The sequence below is a fragment of the Hordeum vulgare genome, chromosome 3H (assembly GCF_904849725.1).
Source record: "Hordeum vulgare subsp. vulgare chromosome 3H, MorexV3_pseudomolecules_assembly, whole genome shotgun sequence".
Lineage (NCBI taxonomy): Eukaryota > Viridiplantae > Streptophyta > Magnoliopsida > Poales > Poaceae > Hordeum > Hordeum vulgare.
Window position 1 is genome coordinate 590,114,942 of NC_058520.1, and position 17,336 is coordinate 590,132,277.

At 44.5% G+C, this 17,336-nt stretch overlaps 1 protein-coding gene across 1 annotated transcript; it reads right to left on the bottom strand.

Annotated features, from left to right (window-relative positions):
- Positions 1-652: 652 nt before the first annotated feature.
- Positions 653-5,235, bottom strand: LOC123445416. Its single transcript, XM_045122402.1, has 5 exons — positions 4,673-5,235; positions 3,770-3,879; positions 3,316-3,687; positions 1,836-2,520; positions 653-1,096 (listed from the first exon to the last, which is right to left on the bottom strand). The coding sequence occupies exons 1-5, from the start codon at positions 4,899-4,901 to the stop codon at positions 1,020-1,022; spliced, it is 1,473 nt and encodes a 490-aa protein (XP_044978337.1). The 5' UTR covers positions 4,902-5,235; the 3' UTR covers positions 653-1,019.
- Between the last annotated feature and the right edge of the window lie 12,101 nt (positions 5,236-17,336).

Here is a 17,336-nt window from a genome sequence, read left to right on the forward strand (position 1 = left end):
CTTGCACAACATACTACAAAGGAGTTTTGATACCCTAGACGGGACATTTGTTTTTGTCGGCATGGCAAGCTAGTTAACCCCTGAAATAAAGTGGATTGCCAAGTATAGGACTTGAACCAAGTTTCTGAACCTACTTTCCTACCACAATGACATAGGTAACAGCATCAGCAACAGAAGAGTGAAAAATCGACAAAGTTTCAGAGTCAACAATGCATAGGATCAAGCAGCTTAAACCGATAAGCAGAACCAAAGCCATCACCGAAACCAGAGACAAAAGCCACGCCATCTCATGTAAAAAAGAAAGTTTTTACATATGAAGAAAACTACAAGGCAAGTTAGGGCAAGGCGAATTGTGATGTGTCAGTAATTTACTTGGAACATCGGTCGTTAGATAAGTGCCAAGTATTGGACTTGAACCCAGCAGGCATGTTCAATCACAACGAACCTGTAATAAACTTTGTAATTGCATAGTCATGCAGTTTCTGAACCTTTTTCCTACCACAACTCTGTAGGCACCAGCATCAACATGAAGATAAAGAAAAACGAAAAGTGACAGAATTTCAGAGGCAACATCGCAGAAGATCAAGGAGCTCAAAACTATAAGCAGAACCAAGCCACCGGAGACCAGTGGCAAAAGCCATGCCATCTCATGTAAAAAAGAAAGCTTTTACATTTGAACAATCCTCATCTGAACAGCAGCAGTACACAGCAAACCCGGTCAAGCATATGCGTGTGCTAGAGAAGGGCCTGCCACCGCTGTGGCTTTGACCGCTACGAGCACAGCTGCTTGCCCATTCTTTGCCTTGCTTACTTGCCTTATACCCATCCATATTTACATCCCACTAACAAGTATAACAAACAACAGCGTGCCTGAGGCAAGGGAGGGTGCTGCCTTGTGCTTCACCACCCGCCCGGCCGGCTGTAGTAAACTGGAAAAGAAGAATACCAAGAGGCGCCTTGTCCTCTAACTTGGAAAATCTCTATTTCGAATCATCTGGTTAGCCGCGGGTTCTCCTCTGTCATAGTAGGCTCCAAAGCAGGGTACATATGAGGGGTACCAGGATCCATTGACAGGAGAGCCTCCGGCTAGCATTAGCTGCAGAGTGTAGGTCAATGGAGCACGATAGTTAGTGAAAGCCAGGACATCATTTCTTCGAAGAACAAAATGTTACATGAGGTAGACATGCAAGAAACAAAAGACTGCTTGATCGGCCGGAAAATATACTCTAGGCTAGATAGGACAGTGGCATCTTAACAGAATTATCAATAGCTGGATACAAAGTACCCATCCATAGCTATCCAAGAAAAATACCCATTAATAAACTTACTAAAGAAGCTAACCATAAATGGCATAGTAGGTCAAACAGACTTCAAAATGTGCAGACATTACAAATGGAAAGCCGAAATCTAGAAAATTGTTCAATTGGACTGTTATCTTTGCTGTAGGTTATCATGAAATCATTAAATTCATCTCAACAAATTGTGAGCTCATCTTGGAACTCAAATTACCTAACAGAGTACAAACGAGCGAGGAATATATCAACAGAAAGAAAGCCTTGGGAAAAATTGATCCAACTTATCAGTTGGGCACTAAGATCAATACTGATAAGTTACCAACCAAATGAAGAGGATTTTTGTATTATCCACAGGAGCAGAAAATATGACTAGAACTAAAACTTGGATGAAGCGTCAATATCCTCCTCCGAGTATGTATCGGCCAAATAGTTATGCATTTAGACAATGTTTTACTTGCTTTGCCTGTACTTTACAACGAGTCTTTTAGAAATAAAAATCACAGACAATTACGGGAAAATAAAGCGGGGAAAAGAACTCACATGAATGTGGTGCAGGGGCCACAGACATTCCAGCAGGACGGGTTCCTGTTGCACGCTCACTTGGAGGGTGTGCATGACTAAAAGAAACAGTGGGCAAAGGCGGCTCCGGAAGAACTGGAGGGGACGGAACGGGAGATCTACTGTGCATATTAGGATCACGTGGAGGATGACGAACAGAAGGTGATAATGGGTGAGGTGGTGAAGCGGCAGGATGAGTAGAACGGTGATCATTGGCTACAGGCTCGGCAGCTGGCGCCACAGGAACCCTGTTCTTTGCCTTGTTGCCATATGGACATCCAGATGGAGGTGGAGCAACATATCTGGGTGTATGTATCGGGACAGGAGCAGGAGCCAAATGCCTGTTGCTTTCATGACCATGGTGATGGTGATGATGGCCATGATGACCATGATGTTGGATTGGTGCTTGACTAGGTGCATCAGAACTGCCTCTGCTATGTAAAGAACGATTAAGATAGGAGGAAAGGCTTATCTGCTTTACTCTGCCAAATACGGTATGGTTCAGACCAAGGTTCCCTTTAGATGAATTAGTAATTGTTTGGGCCAACTGCTTCATCCTTGGTACAGATGGCTGGTGATTCCCAACAACACGAACAATGTAGGTCTCAACAATAGTTGGAGGAAGAATTGTTGATCCATTCAAATTCCCCAATTTGATATAAAGATTCTGCAATGCACAATATCACAAATTCAATTGAGGAAGAAAAAGCAGGTAATGTAAGTTACCACACACCAACTTTTTGCACAATAAAACTTCTGATATAAATAGATGCCCCAGGCTCCCAGCTCTATTCTTTTTTCCAGATTCTGTCTACTAGAATGGGACAAAAGAATGGGAGAAATGCATTCGAAGATTAGACAATGAGATAACTTGTGTTAAGCTCAGAAACATAGACTTGCTAGCATGTGTTTTTTAGAACACTATGGTACAGAACTAAGCATAACAACCAGTTTTCAAATCACGTGAAGCTTGCTAAATACTTTGGGATGATAAATACTCCCTCCGTTCCTAAATATAAGTCTTTTAAGAGATTCCACTAGGAGTCTACATACGGAGTAAAATGAGTGAATCTATAATCTAAAATATGTCTATATACATCCGTATGTAGTCAATTAGTGGAATCTCTAAAAAGACTTATATTTAGGAACGGAGGGAGTATATCGCACAACCCTATAGTTCTACTGCATGAAAGCGCTCTCATACTCATGTGACTACATTTGCACGCATGCTCTGCAAAGTAATATGAGCAAAAGATACCAATGTCCTTGCATGATCCGAGAAATCAAAAACAGAATGCAAGATATCACACATCTAAAATGTTGTATGCGTGGATTGTATTATAAACAGATGTAAATGCAAGAACTACATAAAGAAACAAGCAAATACCTAAATCCTTCAGAAAAAAACAAAACAAGGATTGTGATGGACAGAGAAGGAACAGGACCAGAAGCAAGCACTAACCTCATTAGAATTGAGTAGTAGTCCTGTCTTCATTTGATCCTTTAATTCATCAGTTCTGTCTTGCACTTTGTAGATTGGGAAATTCAGAGTAAAATTAAAAGTTGCATGGAGTGTTTCAGGAGGAAAAGCGTGTTGCGGAGGAATTATTGTTATTCCTCCAGGGAATTTAAGCACTTCAAAGGATGATGAATTCCCAAACAGGGACTTGGTCAAGTGGAGTGTTGACTGCCGCACAACCAAGGACATAAAAGATGCCCTAATAATGCTCAACCATGTTGATGATATAGTCAAGTTCTTTGGATAGGGCACAATGCTGAAGATGACATTTGTCCAGTTCGATCCACCTAATGGATGTAGGAAATCCACAACCACCTGTGTATGCATTCAAGCATCAGTCAACCCTCGTGGAAGAAGACATCAACAGAAGTGAAATAAAAGATGTGGTGGGGCATACAATGGAGTTAGGGACGCCGACTTCCGCATAGATGTCCAATGCGAGCTTAGACATGTTTCCTGTGAGCTCGGAAACATTCTTCTGCAGCCTAAAACTTGCCACTATATCACCTGGAAAAACATAGTTTCATCAGACACATGGTATACAACAATAGATCTAGTATAGTACTCTTATACACGATAAAACAAAGAACGGTGATCGACGCAATTGCCTAAACTAATTTGTAAAAACTGGAAACCGCAAAGCTCCAATAGTGATACTCTAGTAAATTATGCTCAAAGTTCTTGCTTTAGACAGTTGAAAAGGATACATACATCGTTTGGGAATCAATAATACCTAAAATTCATGGACAGACACGCATCATTTGGGAATAGATAACACCTAAAATTACTGCTCAATCCTTTGTAACAGCTGTTGCAACAGCACGAAACAGGAAGTGACAGCAACTCCATCACTTTTAGCAGCTCAAGTAGCTTTCACCGCTGATAATTCTACAGCCAGATGAAAAAACAACTATGTCGACTAACAAGGGTACAAAATCACGGTGGACAAGCACGCAAAATCAAAACCAGTACTACATCACTGGCATCAAACCGGATCGGTCGGTCGAAGCGTTTGGGCGTCAACCATCCATACCGAGCGTAGCAAACTCATCTCAGGCAGCCTAGTCAATTTCCGAAAGTAGCACCGACAGACGCCTAAGCAGCGGGGATCAAGCAAGCAGCCGCACCGCACGCGACCAGAACTAGCAGGCGAGGCTAACAGGTGACGGTAGCGGTGAGCGGAGTAGTTTTCCCCCACGGCGGATCGATTCGAAAATCCCCACCGACAGCGGTCCGTACAGCCAGATCCACTAGCGTCGGCGAGATCTGGCAATGCCGGTGGATCCGGACAGCGAGTCACCTGCGAAGAGATCCGGCGCGTCGGCGCGCCCCCTCCCGCCGCGGCCCGTGGCGAAGGGCGGCAGCCAGAAGAGCGCGGAGAGCAGCACGGCCGCGCCGAGCACGAGCGCCGCCACGCATTGCAGCCGCACCGCCCCTTTCCCCCCGCAGCGGCCGCTACCTTGGGCGCCGCCTCCGCCGTCGCCCCCGTCGGGCGGGCGCTGGCGCTGGTCCCCGGCCTCCTTCCCCATCCGCCCGTGGCGCGATCTCACGCATCGCCGCCCGCCGCCGCCCTCGCCGACGAGAGGAGGGACATTGCCTGCCGGGTGCCTCGGTGGTTGGCTGCTGCCTGGTCCGCGGCGGCCGTCGCTGGGTTGCTTAAGGAGGAGGCGATGGGATGGTGGGCGAGGAAGGTGGGAGAAAGTGAGAGGTAAACCGCAGCGGGGCGAGGTGAATCGGAGGAGAGGAGCGCTGCTGCTGCTGCTGCTGCTGCTGGTGGGCGAGCGACTTTACTCCCTCGCTCGCTACGGTACGGTGAGCTGCGGGTTAGCTCAGCTCAGTGGGGCGTGACTAGTGGTGCCCAAAGCGGGGCGATCGGATCGGATTGTTATCAGTGTGCTTTGCGCCGGCTAATTGTAATTGTAATTGTAATTGTAATCGTGCGCGCTTTTGGAGGTGCTTTTCTTGTGTGGTGGGCTTTTGTAGCCCGGTTTTTGGTTGCCTCCGTTTTGTTTCCTTCTGGGGTTTCCGCTGCGGATGGTTTGGGTTGCAGAATTTGAATCCCTATAGAGGAGGTGTTATAGAGGAGGTGTGGGGAGGATGATGGATCTTGTGTGGTCGATGGAGTTGTGCTCATTTGACGTGTGAGGGATGTGGACGATGTTTAGGTGCAGTGTGGCTGTCGACTTAACGTGCATGCCACTGTTCTTACATTCCATGGTAGCATCACAGTTTTTAGACCAAGAAATTTAGATTTGTCGTGGGTGTTCTTAACGTGCGACCAATATATAAATTTAGATTTTTCTTTTTGAGAAATCGTAGAAATATAGATGAAAGGTCGGAGAAGGAGGGGGCGGGCGACGAGGCTTTGGCATTTCTGGCCGGTACCTCCAAGGGTTGGCAGGGGTTCAGACGGATAATGTCACTAGCCCTTCATGCCATTGGGCATTTGGTGAAAAAAGTATCGACAATGACAAACGGAGAAGAAGACATGTTTATCTTTATCAAAAAAGGATCCATATTCGAAGGAAAGTGCGATTTTTTTTACAAAGTGAAATGCATCTTGCCTCTTTTTTGATTTTCCCGTATTGAAGGGTCCATATTCCGACGCAAGTGCGGATTGTTTTGACAAAGTGAAATGCATATCACCTCCTTTTTTATTTCTGCGTGCCACTCTTTCGCTCGGGAGTACTCTCGGCAGATCCCCATCTTCTCTTCATTCGTGAGTACATTAGTGTCGCGCCCGCCTTCCCTCCAGGCTAATACTTGCACCTTGACAGTGGCTATTCCTCATACGATTTTTCCGAGACGATGTGTTTTCATATGCCTCCTATTCTTATTTCGTAACGGATCAATTGACTCGACCCCATTGTTTTAACTTCAGTGCTCTCTAGCTTGAGCGCCTCGACCATATATGTGTTTGTGTGGCTGCTAGTACTATCTTGTAACATAGTAAGAGGCTACAAGTAGACACCCGAGAGGAGTGTACCTTTTATATATATGGGGCGGTCATGCTAACACCAAGGAAGCTTGGTACTACCTCCGTCCCGGTGTATAAGTCATTCGCGTAGTTCTAGGTTGACAATTTAACTATCTAAACATGTATCGTATGTGATAAAAAATATATATTTAAAAACTACATCCGCGTAAAAATCTAGTGATATACTTTTCATGACATATAACACATATTTAATTCATCAAACAACGATCTAGAACTACGCGAATGACTTATACACCGGGACGGAGGGAGTAAGTGCATTAGCTATCCATCTATTAATGTTGTGACCAAGTCATTCAGCCTACTTCGTACTTGAGACTGTACTCGTTGGTGGACGAGCTAATGGTAATACTCTCCAGTTTGATGTGGCTTATCTTAGTGGGGCCTGACTAGTGGGCAAAGGAACGATCTGCTCGGGTTATCATTTGCTTTGTGCCGGTGTTAGAGTGGGCTAATTGTTTGCTCTTTTGGTGATTTTCTTCTCTCGAGAGCTTTGACCCCTATAGGTTTTGGTTGGATTCGTTTTGTTTCTTCTGCTTGATCTGGGTTTTTGGTTGCAAATGGTTGAACTTTGGAGAATTTGAATTTTGGATTGGGCAAAGTTGTAAGGAGTAGGAAGGAGGATCTGGTTTGGTCGATGGATTTGTGATTACTTTGAGTTGTGAGTGGTGTGGGTGATGTTAGGTGGCGTGTGGCTATCGACTTAATGTGCATGCCATTGTTCTTGCATTCCATCGTAGTATTTGGACAAAGAAGTAGTGTAGTTTGGTTCTTCTAAGTTTATTTTTATCTTATGAAATCTAAAGACCATATCCCCATATAATTGCTTTTCAGTTCTATGGCTCGGTCATTCCCGTTACGGGTGTATAGGCATCATAGTCTATTTATTATTATCGTCGGATGTGGCAGTCCTACACAGCCTGTGTGCGGTTTTTATCTTAGTTTGCTTTCAATTTTAGAACTTAAGACCTTGATTACTTATTCTTTTTAATAAAATGGTTGCATGCATCAATTGATGTAGAGGCTAGGGACGAGTGACTTTCCTCGCTGGTGGACGGGTAAACGGTACAGCTCCACCTAGTACGATTGGAGTAGTACTGCTGGGTTAGCTTAGTCGGACGTGACTATTTGGCAAAGTGGGCGATGGGATCAGATTATCGTTTGCTTTGCGCCGGCGTGAGTGCGGGGTTGGTTCCGTTTTGTTTTCTGCTGGCTCGTCTGGGTTTTTGGTTGTGGATGGTTTGATTTGGAGAATTTTAGTTCCGGATGGGGGCAAAGGTGTAGGGGTAGGGATGGAGGATCCCGTGTGGTCGATGGATTTGTCGTCAGTTGATTTCTCAGTGGTGAATGATGTTAGGTGGCGTGTCAAAGTCAACTTAACGTGCATGCCACTGTTCTTACATTCCATCGCGGCATCACAGTGACGAAGAAGCAGCCCATTTTTGTCTAGCGCGATAATAATAATATTTCCCTCGAGAGTACATTAATGTCGCCATTGCCTTGCCTTCCCTCCTAACAAATACTGGTCTGATTCTTCTTTGCGCGCCCGATATGATTTTTGGATATTATGTGTTTTCATGTACCTCGAAAGTACATTATAGGCTCATACACACTCGTCTGAAATTTGTGGAAGGAGCAAAATCACTGAATCTTTAGTGACATCACCTGCCGCCCCTCACAATTGTAGATGACATTTAGGATTGAGAATGACATGGCATGCATGTTTCGTTGATATAATAAACTACTGCTACATTTCTTCTTTGTAGCTGATGTTTTCTTCTCTGGTCTCTTTAGGTTGCAAATCTTATCCCTATATCAATTTAGCTTAAATTCAACAAAATACAAATGGTTTCTGCATATAAATATACAAATGGTTTCAATAAGCCATGTCAATTTGAAATCAATACATCATCTAATAAAATACAAATGGTTTCAAAATATAAAATCTTCCTCACGGTGTGCTTCGCCGCCTGCCCTACCTTGTAGGCCTCAAAACCCCTCTGTTGTCAGATCCAATGCTCATGGGTTCTAAGGAGGTGCCACGCTCCGACGGCGGATGCAGCCGCGCCAATCCCCTTCCGACATGGTGGCTCCGACCGGCGTTGGCTTCCTCTTCTCCGTTTCCAGATATGGCGGCTATGGGATTGCTCAGCCTCAGGCCAGGAAGAAATCCTTGCTCAGCTTGCCGATGCTGGCAGCGGCGGCGTTTGCGAATGTCGTTTCCTTCTTGGAGGCGCTGTCAAGGCCCTCGGCTGAGCCCCTCTTCGAGCTCGGGGGAAACCCTAGGTCTGATCCTTCGGATTGGATGGCAACGGCGTCTCAGCGCCGTCCTCCTTGAAGGCAACATCTTCATCGCTCGTGGTGTCCCCGGTTTTGGTTCGAGATGTTGGTGCTCTTCTGGTTTGGCGTTGCCGCTCTTGGTTCGAGCTTTGTGTGTTTAGCTGTGTTGTATCCTCTGTTCGGGCCAAGCATTCCTTATCTTTCTGCTCTGGACACCATGTTGACACTTGCGTGTGTTCGTGTCATGTGTTTACCCCTATCTGTATTCATTCTACTCCTTCTATCAGTGAAATGATATGCAAGCTTTGCGTATTCATGAAAAAAATATAAAATCTCAACGACATGGTGCTTTAGTTCAAATGGTTTATACATCCAAGAAAAACATATGTGTTATTGCATTTTCTCAACTTCACTACACAATTTCATGTTATTTCTCATCTCCATGTCGGACGTCTTCAAGAGCCCACACTCAAGAACCTATCGCACATTCAAGGATACCAAAATCAAGGACTTGAGTACTTAGTTGTAGACACGGTGATAACGTGTCCAACATATATATAATTTTGGATTGTTTCATGCTATTATATTATTAATTTTATATGTCATTTTATATTCTTTTATGGAATAATCTATTAACTTAGTACCAGTGTGAGTTCCCGTTTTATGCATATTTTTGGTTTTTTAGAAAATCCATATCAAACTGGTCCAAACACGACGAAACTTTCTAACCATTTTTTCTGGATCAGAAGTCACCTTGAAAGCTTTGGAAGGAAACCAAACGGAAGCTTCTACATAGTACAATGATTCGATCCGTGAAGGGCGGCAGCCAGAAGAGCGCGGACAGCAGCACGGCCGCGCCGAGCACGAGCGCCACCATGCATTGCAGCCGGACCGCCCCTCCGCATCCGTAGCAACTCCCGCTAGTGCTTCCTCCGCCTCTGCCTATGGCCCCCGTCGGGTGGGCACTAGCGTTGGCCCCCGGTATCCTTCCCCATGCGCCCAGTCCGCGATCTCACGCATCGCCGCCGGTCGCCGCCGCCCTTATCGAGGAGAGGAGGAACATTGCCTGCCTACCAGGTGCCTCGGTGGTTGTTTGTCCGGGTCCCCTGCTGCACGGCCATCGTCGTTGGCTTGCTTAAGGAGGAGGCGATGGGGAGGACGGGGACGATGCGGTGCGGTGGGCAAGGAGGTCGCAGAAAGTGAGAGTAAACTGCAACAGGGCAAGGTGAATCGAAGAGGAGAGCACGCATTGCGCTGGTGGTGGGAGGGAAGAGCGGCGGTTGGGGAGGGCGCGAGCGACTTTACTCACTGGTGGGCGAGGAAATGTTACAATCAGAGTAGTAGTAGTACTAGGTTAGTTTAGTGACGTGTGACTAGTGGGTAGAGGGGAGGATGGGATGGGATGGGATCGGATCGGATTATCATTTGCTTTGTGTCGACGTGCGTGTGGGCTAATTGTCGGCGCTTCAGGTGCTTTTCTTATGTTGTGGGCTTTTGTCACATGGTTTTGGTTGTTTTAATTTTTTTGTTTTGACGAAAAAGTTTCCTCCAACTTTATATATAAAGAAAGCAACACCGAGCAACCGATACAAACGCACATCCCACACGAACACAACACATTCACCCAAGGCTAGATACAAGGACGTTGGAAACAGTAAAGTCATCCGACAGTACTCCAAGCAAACATCGGATGAAACACTAAGCACTAATATGAAGTCGTCAGGGCCCTCAACCGTGGATGAGCCACCGCGATGAGGAGAAGTTGTGCATGACGAACAATGAGCTCCAAGACGGTGCCTTCAGGAAAGGGACGACATCAAACCATCGCCACCGCCCAATCCAAGGATTTGGGTTTCCCCGAGAGCACCATGACATCAAGTGAGATACCGCGACGATGCCTTCAAGAAGGGGACAGTGATGGAACACCATCACCCCTAGCCTGACAACTCATAGCCGATTTTCACCCCGACCAACACTCAACTCACGGACGGACTACCGCACCATCGCCATTGAATGACACACCTTGACCACCACACTGAACACAAGACCATGGTGACCGGATAATGCCCAAGCCGCGTGCTCCGTCCACGAGCACCCCGGCTACTGCTACTTCTCGAGCTTGCGTTGGTTTTTCCCTTGAAGAGGAAAGGGTGATGCAGCAAAGTAGCAATAAGTATTTCCCTCAGTTTGAGAACCAAGGTATCAATCCAGTAGGAGTATCAAGATGAGGCACCAATGCACCAGCACAAAAACAAACAAATTTGCACCCAACGCGATAAAGGGGTTGTCAATCCCTTCACGATTACTTGCAAGGTGAGATCTGATAGTGATGAAAGGTAAAGTAGATAAAGGTGCAACAAAGTATTTTTGGTATTTTCGTATGTAGAGCTGAATATATGATGTGTAAAATAGACCCGGGGGCCATAGTGTTCACTAGAGGCTTCTCTCATGATAGCAAGTATGACGGTGGGTGAACGAATTACTGTCGAGCAATTGATAGAACCGCGCAAAGTCATGACGATATCTAAGACAATGATCATACATATAGGCATCACATCCGAGACAAGTAGACCGATACTGTCTGAATCTACTACTATTACTCCACACATCGACTGCTATCCAACATGCATCTAGTGTATTAAATTCATAACAAACGGAGTAACACCTTAAGCAAGATGACATGATGTAGAGGGATAAATTCATGCAATATGATATAAACCCCATCTTTTTACCCGTGATGGAAACAGCACGATGCGTGCCTCGCTACCCCTTCTGTCACTAGGTGAGGACACCGCACGGTATGAACCCAAAACCAAGCACTTCTCCCATTGCCAGAATTATGTATCAGGTTGGCCAAACGAAACCCGTAACTCGAAAAGAATTACAAGGATACAAAATCATGCATATAAGAAATCAGAAGAGACTCAAATAATATTCATAGATAATCTGATCATAAATCCACAATTCATCAGATCTCGACAAACACACCGCAAAACAAAGTTACATCGGATAGATCTTCATGAAGATCATGGAGAACTTTGTATTGAAGATCCAAGAGAGAGAAGAAGTCATCTAGCTACTAGCTATGGACCCGAAGGTCTGTGGTGAACTACTCACGCATCATCGGAGAAGCAATGGTGTTGATGAAGAAGCCCTCCGTGTCTGAATCCCCCTCCGGCAGGGCACCAGAACGGTTCCCAGATGGGATCTTGCGGAAACAGAAGCTTGCGGCGGCGGAAAAGTATTTTCGTGGCTCTCTTTGGAGGTTTTGGAATTTTTGGGAATTGTAGGCGAAAGAGGTAGGGAAAAGAAACCACGGGGGGCCCACGAGCCTGCTAGGCGCCCCCCTAGGGCGCACCTAGGGGGCTCGTGACCTCCCCGGAAACCTCCTGCCTTGGTTCTCAAGTCCTCTGCGTATCTTCTGTTATGAAAAAAAAATCATCCTGCAGGTTTTATTCCATTTGGACTACGTTTAATATTCTTTTCTGAAAAAGGTCAAAAACACGGGAAAACAGAAACTGGCACTAGTCACTGAGTTAATAAGTTAGTCCCAAAAAATGATATAAAATGGCATATAAATGCATATAAGACATCCCAAGTTGATAATATAATAGCATGGAACAATCAAAAATTATAGATATGTTGGAGACGTATCAAGCATCCCCAACCTTAACTCCTGCTCGTCCTTGAGTAGGGAAGTGATAAAGACCGAATTTTTGATGTGGAATGCTGATACGTCTCCGTCGTATCTACTTTTACAAACTCTTTTGCCCTTGTTTTGGACTCTAATTTGCATGATTTGAAGGGAACTAACCCGGACTAACGTTGTTTTCAGCAGAATTGCCATGGTGTTGTTTTTGCACAAAAATAAAAGTTCTCGGAATGACTTGGAAATTTACGAGGATTTTTTGTGAAATATATATCTGCTGAGGATTTTTGTGGAAATTTACGAGGATATGTTGGAGACGTATCAAGCATCCCCAAGATTTTTTGTGGAAATTTACAAGGATTTTTCTCGGTATTGCTATATTCTCTGAGTCACTTGGGATTTATATCTGCTGATCACTATGAAGAATCTGAAGGATCCAAAAACCAAAGTCTTGCCCTCAACTACGAGGGGAGGTAAGGAATTGCCATCTAGCTCTGCACTTTATTCACCTTCAGTTATGAGTAAGTTTGCGACATCACCTCCTACTAGAGATGCTATGCTTGATACTATGCCTGATGATACTATGCTTGATACTATGCCTGATGATACTATGCTTGATACTGCTATAGATGCTATGCCTCATACTGCTAGAGATGCTATGCTTGATACTACTTTGCCTGATGATGCTAGAGATGCTATTTTGCCTGATGATGCTATGCTTGATACTGCTAGAGATACTACTTTGCCTGATGTTCCACTAGGGGTATTCCTTGATGCTCATATTGCTAGAGTTACTGCCAATGCTCGTGATGCTTCTGAAACTACCGATACTATTGAGTTAGAACCTGCTTTTGCTCCTGTTAGATCTAGCTCTCCTAGATATGAATTGCCTGATATACCTGAGGGTTACGTTATGGAGGCAGAGATAGCTGAGGATTTTCTTGCGTGTAAGGATGCCTATGACGCTGAGAAATTGCTTCTCAAGTGGAAGGAAAAATCTCTAAAAGATAAGATGAAATACGACCCGAAGTTTGCCACTTCACCTATCTTTATCACCGATAAGGATTTTGAATTCTCTATCGATCCTGAGATAATCTCTCTAGTCGAATCTGATCCTTTTCACGGTTATGAGTCTGAGACGGTCGTAGCCCATCTTGCCAAACTACACGATATAGCCACCCTTTTCACTAATGAGGAGAAGATCCACCACTACTATATCCTTAAGATGTTCCCTTTCTCTCTAAAGGATGATGCTAAAGCCTGGTTCACCTCTCTTGCTCCTGGATGTGTGAGTAGTCCCCAGGAGATAGTCTATTACTTCTGTGAGAAATATTTCCCTGCCCATAAGAAGCAAGCTGCCTTGCAGGAAATATACAACTTTGCTCAACTCCAAGAAGAGAGTCTTCCACAAGCTTGGGGGAGGCTCGTCCAGCTACAGAATGCTTTGCCTGATCACCCTCTTAAGAAGAACAAGATACTTGATATCCTCTATAACGGACTTACCGATGCCTCTAGAGACCACCTAGATAGTTGTGCCGGTTGTGTTTTTAGGGAACGAATTTAGAACAAGCTGAGATCCTACTGAATAACATCTTGATCAACGATAATGCTTGGGCTATTCCCGAACCACCTCCTAAGCCAACTCCAAAGAAAAGAGGTATTCTATTCCTTAGTCCCGAAGATAGGCAAGAAGCCAAGAAATCTATGCAAGAGAAAGGCATTAGATCTGAAGATGTCAAAAATCTACCACCTATCGAAGAGATCCGTGGTCTCGATAACCCGATACAGGTAGTGGAAGTGAATTCCCTGCTTAGGTTTGATGAGAGTGATATTCCTTTTGATAAACCTGCTAGCCTATGCTTTGATGAATTTGACAACTTTGTTGCCAAACAACATAGTTTCAGTGATTATGTTAGCAGACATTTGGAACAAAGTACTCGTATGCTTAGCCATTTAAGTGCTTGTGTAGATAGAAATGTCAATGATCTGAAGCTTCTGAGTAAACATGCCTCTATGATTACTACTCAGGTAGAACAAGTACTTAAAGCTCAGAATGACTTGCTCAATGAATTAAATGACAACTCTATCAGAGTCATTACTAGAGGAGGCAAAGTGACTCAGGAACCTTTGTATCCTAAAGGTCATCCTAAGAGAATTGATCAAGATTCTCAAGGAATCAATGCTGATACACCTAGTAATCCTAAAGAGAAGAAGAGGGATGATATTTCTGCGTCTGATGCACCTGAAGAACCTGCATGCCAGTTCACCAAATACTGTCACACCTGAAGAACCTAATGATATTTCTGCGTCTGATGCAGAAACACAACCTGGTGATGAACATGAACCTGGTGACAATATGGAATGTGAGGTTCATAATAATGCTCAACCTAGCAATGATGAGGATGTGGAGATTGAACCTTCGGTTAATCCTGATAACCACAGCCTAAGAAATATGATAAGAATGACTTTACTGCTAGGAAGCATGGTAAAGAAAGGGAACCATGGGGTCAGAGACCTATGCCCTTTCCTCCTAAGCCATCCAAGAAAAAGGATGATGAGGATTTTGAGCTCTTCGCTGAGATGATAAGACCCATCTTTCTACAGATGCGGTTAACTGATATGCTCAAAATGTCTCCGTATGCCAAGTACATGAAAGATATCATGACTAATAAACGGAAGATACCAGATCTTGAGATCTCCACCATGCTTGCCAACTACACTTTTAAAGGTGGAACTCCTAAGAAACTTGGTGATCCCGGAGTGCCCACTATACCTTGCTCCATTAAAGGAAACTACATAAGAACTGCCTTATGTGACCTTGGAGCCGGTGTTAGTGTTATGCCGCTCTCTCTTTATCGTAGACTTGAATTGGATAAGTTGAAACCCACTGAAATTTCTCTGCAAATGGCCGACAAATCAACTGCTTTCCCTATCGGCATTTGCGAGGATGTGCCTGTTGTGGTTGCTAAAACCACTATCTTAACATACTTTGTTATCTTGGATATTCCCGAGGACGATGCCATGGCTGTCATCCTCAGAAGACCCTTTTTAAACACTGTAGGGGCTGTTATAGATTGCAACAAAGGCAATGTCACTTTCCATGTCAACGGTAATGAGCACAAAGTGCACTTTCCGAAGAAACGATATCAAGTACATTGCATCAATGCTATCGAAAAGACTTCATCGATTCTTATTGGGAGCTTTGAATGCCCTATTCCTCGTGTCAAGATGAAGTATGATTTGCTTGTTGGGAAGATAGATATCCCCATTGAGGTGACTTAGTGGCTATTCGAAAATTCTTCGTTCTCTCTTGCGATTCGAGAAGGTTTTGTCATAAGGACTTGATCAATCCCATTGACGGATTTCTTTCAATGACCATGAAACGGATGAATCAAAGAGTCACATACCTCTGTTTTAAAGCTTTCATTTTCTTTTGCTTAGAAGAAAAATGATGGAATTAGTTTAGTTTTTCCTGTTTTCTATTTTAGCGTCCCGGAGAAAAATACCTCGAAAATAAAAGTTCTCTGATGGTCCTGTAAATCTAGTATGATTTTTTCTGGAATTTTTTGAAAATTACTGGGCCTGAGAGCTGGTCTGGGGGCCAGACCAGTGGGCCACAAGCCCTTCCACCGCCACCCCCTTGGTGGCGGAGTGCAAGCTTGTGGGGCCCACAGGGACCCCCTCCACTCATTCCAGCTCCGAGCCTCTTCTTCCACCTCTAGAAAAAAAAATGTTTCGCAGCTCAAACCCGTGTTCTTGCTCATTTGGCTGTGATTTTCGATCTCCTTGCTCAAAGCACCATTCTCCAAACCGTTTTGGGGAAATCACTCCTTGGTAAGTGATCCTCCATTGGTCCAATTAGTTTTTGCTCTAATGCTTTATCCTTCGCGTATTCTTGCTACCTTGGTGACCCTGTTCTTGAACTAGAAATGTTGATTTTAGCTGGTCCCAAGTAGTTTTAGCGCGTGATACGGTCTCTAGGCACTAGTAGGAGTAGTTGCTACAAGGTGTGGTGGGTCTTTATTCACTTTTCTCTTGAACTTCAAAAATTTCAGCAAAAGGAAATTATGTTCAGGAGGAAGTTTCATGGTGGTTCCTCAAGTAAGAAGGGTCCTCGTCTTTCTTTTTGGGAGCCCGAATCTTTTCAACTAATTGACGCACCGGTACAACCATGTGAATGGCCTTCCGATGAGTTCATGATCGAAGCAGGTTTCAAGGATGAGTTTGATACACTCGTCCGCATTGCCGGGTTAGAAGAGTTCCTCTCACATAAATGTGAATAGTATGCTATGCTCACTTCCTCTTTCATGCGTAGATTTAAATTTTCAGTTGGCCGTGACTCATCCATACTGTTTGATTTGTATGATAAATCCTATACCGTGGATTTGGAGGATTTCAATAGGATTTGCAAGATACCCGATGGGGGTAGCATTAATGATCCTTCTAAGTCTTCGGTCCGAGACTTTGTCTCTAGTATAACTGTTGGAGAAACCAGAGATATCACGCAAGCCACCATAGGAAGCATCCATTTCCCTGCCTTGCACTACCTTGCCCTCTTCATAGGTAGGTGCATTAACGGCAAGGGTGCACATTGTCATCTATGCGCTTCCGATCTTAGTATCCTTAAGAGCGCAGTAACAGGTGACATGAGCTTCAATATGGGAGCTATAATAGCAAGGAGGCTGAATAAAATGCCAGTGAGGGGGATTTCTTTGGTGGAGTTTATGCTACACGCTTAGCAAATTTTCTTGGAGTATCCATCCGTCCAGAAGACCCTCCTCTCCGTACAACCTACCTTGATCGTTTCGCTCTAACACGCTACTAGTTTCTTGAGAGAGATCATGGATCCCTCCTATACCGCTTGATATTTAACCGGCAGCGTGTTTTCCATATTACCCTTCTTGCTCCTGCTTTCTTTGACTTTCAGGTAAAACAAAGATACTACATAACCATAGGAGAGGGAGAGGAGTATGAGAGGGAGGCGACGGCTGCTCGACTTCGTGAGGCAGCTATTCAGGCAGTGGCTGCAGCACTCCCATA

Excerpts from the sequence above, each read along its gene's own strand:
- LOC123445416 (XM_045122402.1), bottom strand. The coding sequence starts at position 4,901 with ATGGGGAAGGAGGCCGGGGACCAGCGCCAGCGCCCGCCCGACGGGGGC. Across the intron at positions 3,688-3,769 it reads TCGGCGTCCCTAACTCCATT|GTGGTTGTGGATTTCCTACA; the intron begins GTATGCCCCACC and ends ATGCATACACAG. Across the intron at positions 1,097-1,835 it reads GGCCCCTGCACCACATTCAT|CTAATGCTAGCCGGAGGCTC; the intron begins GTGAGTTCTTTT and ends TACACTCTGCAG.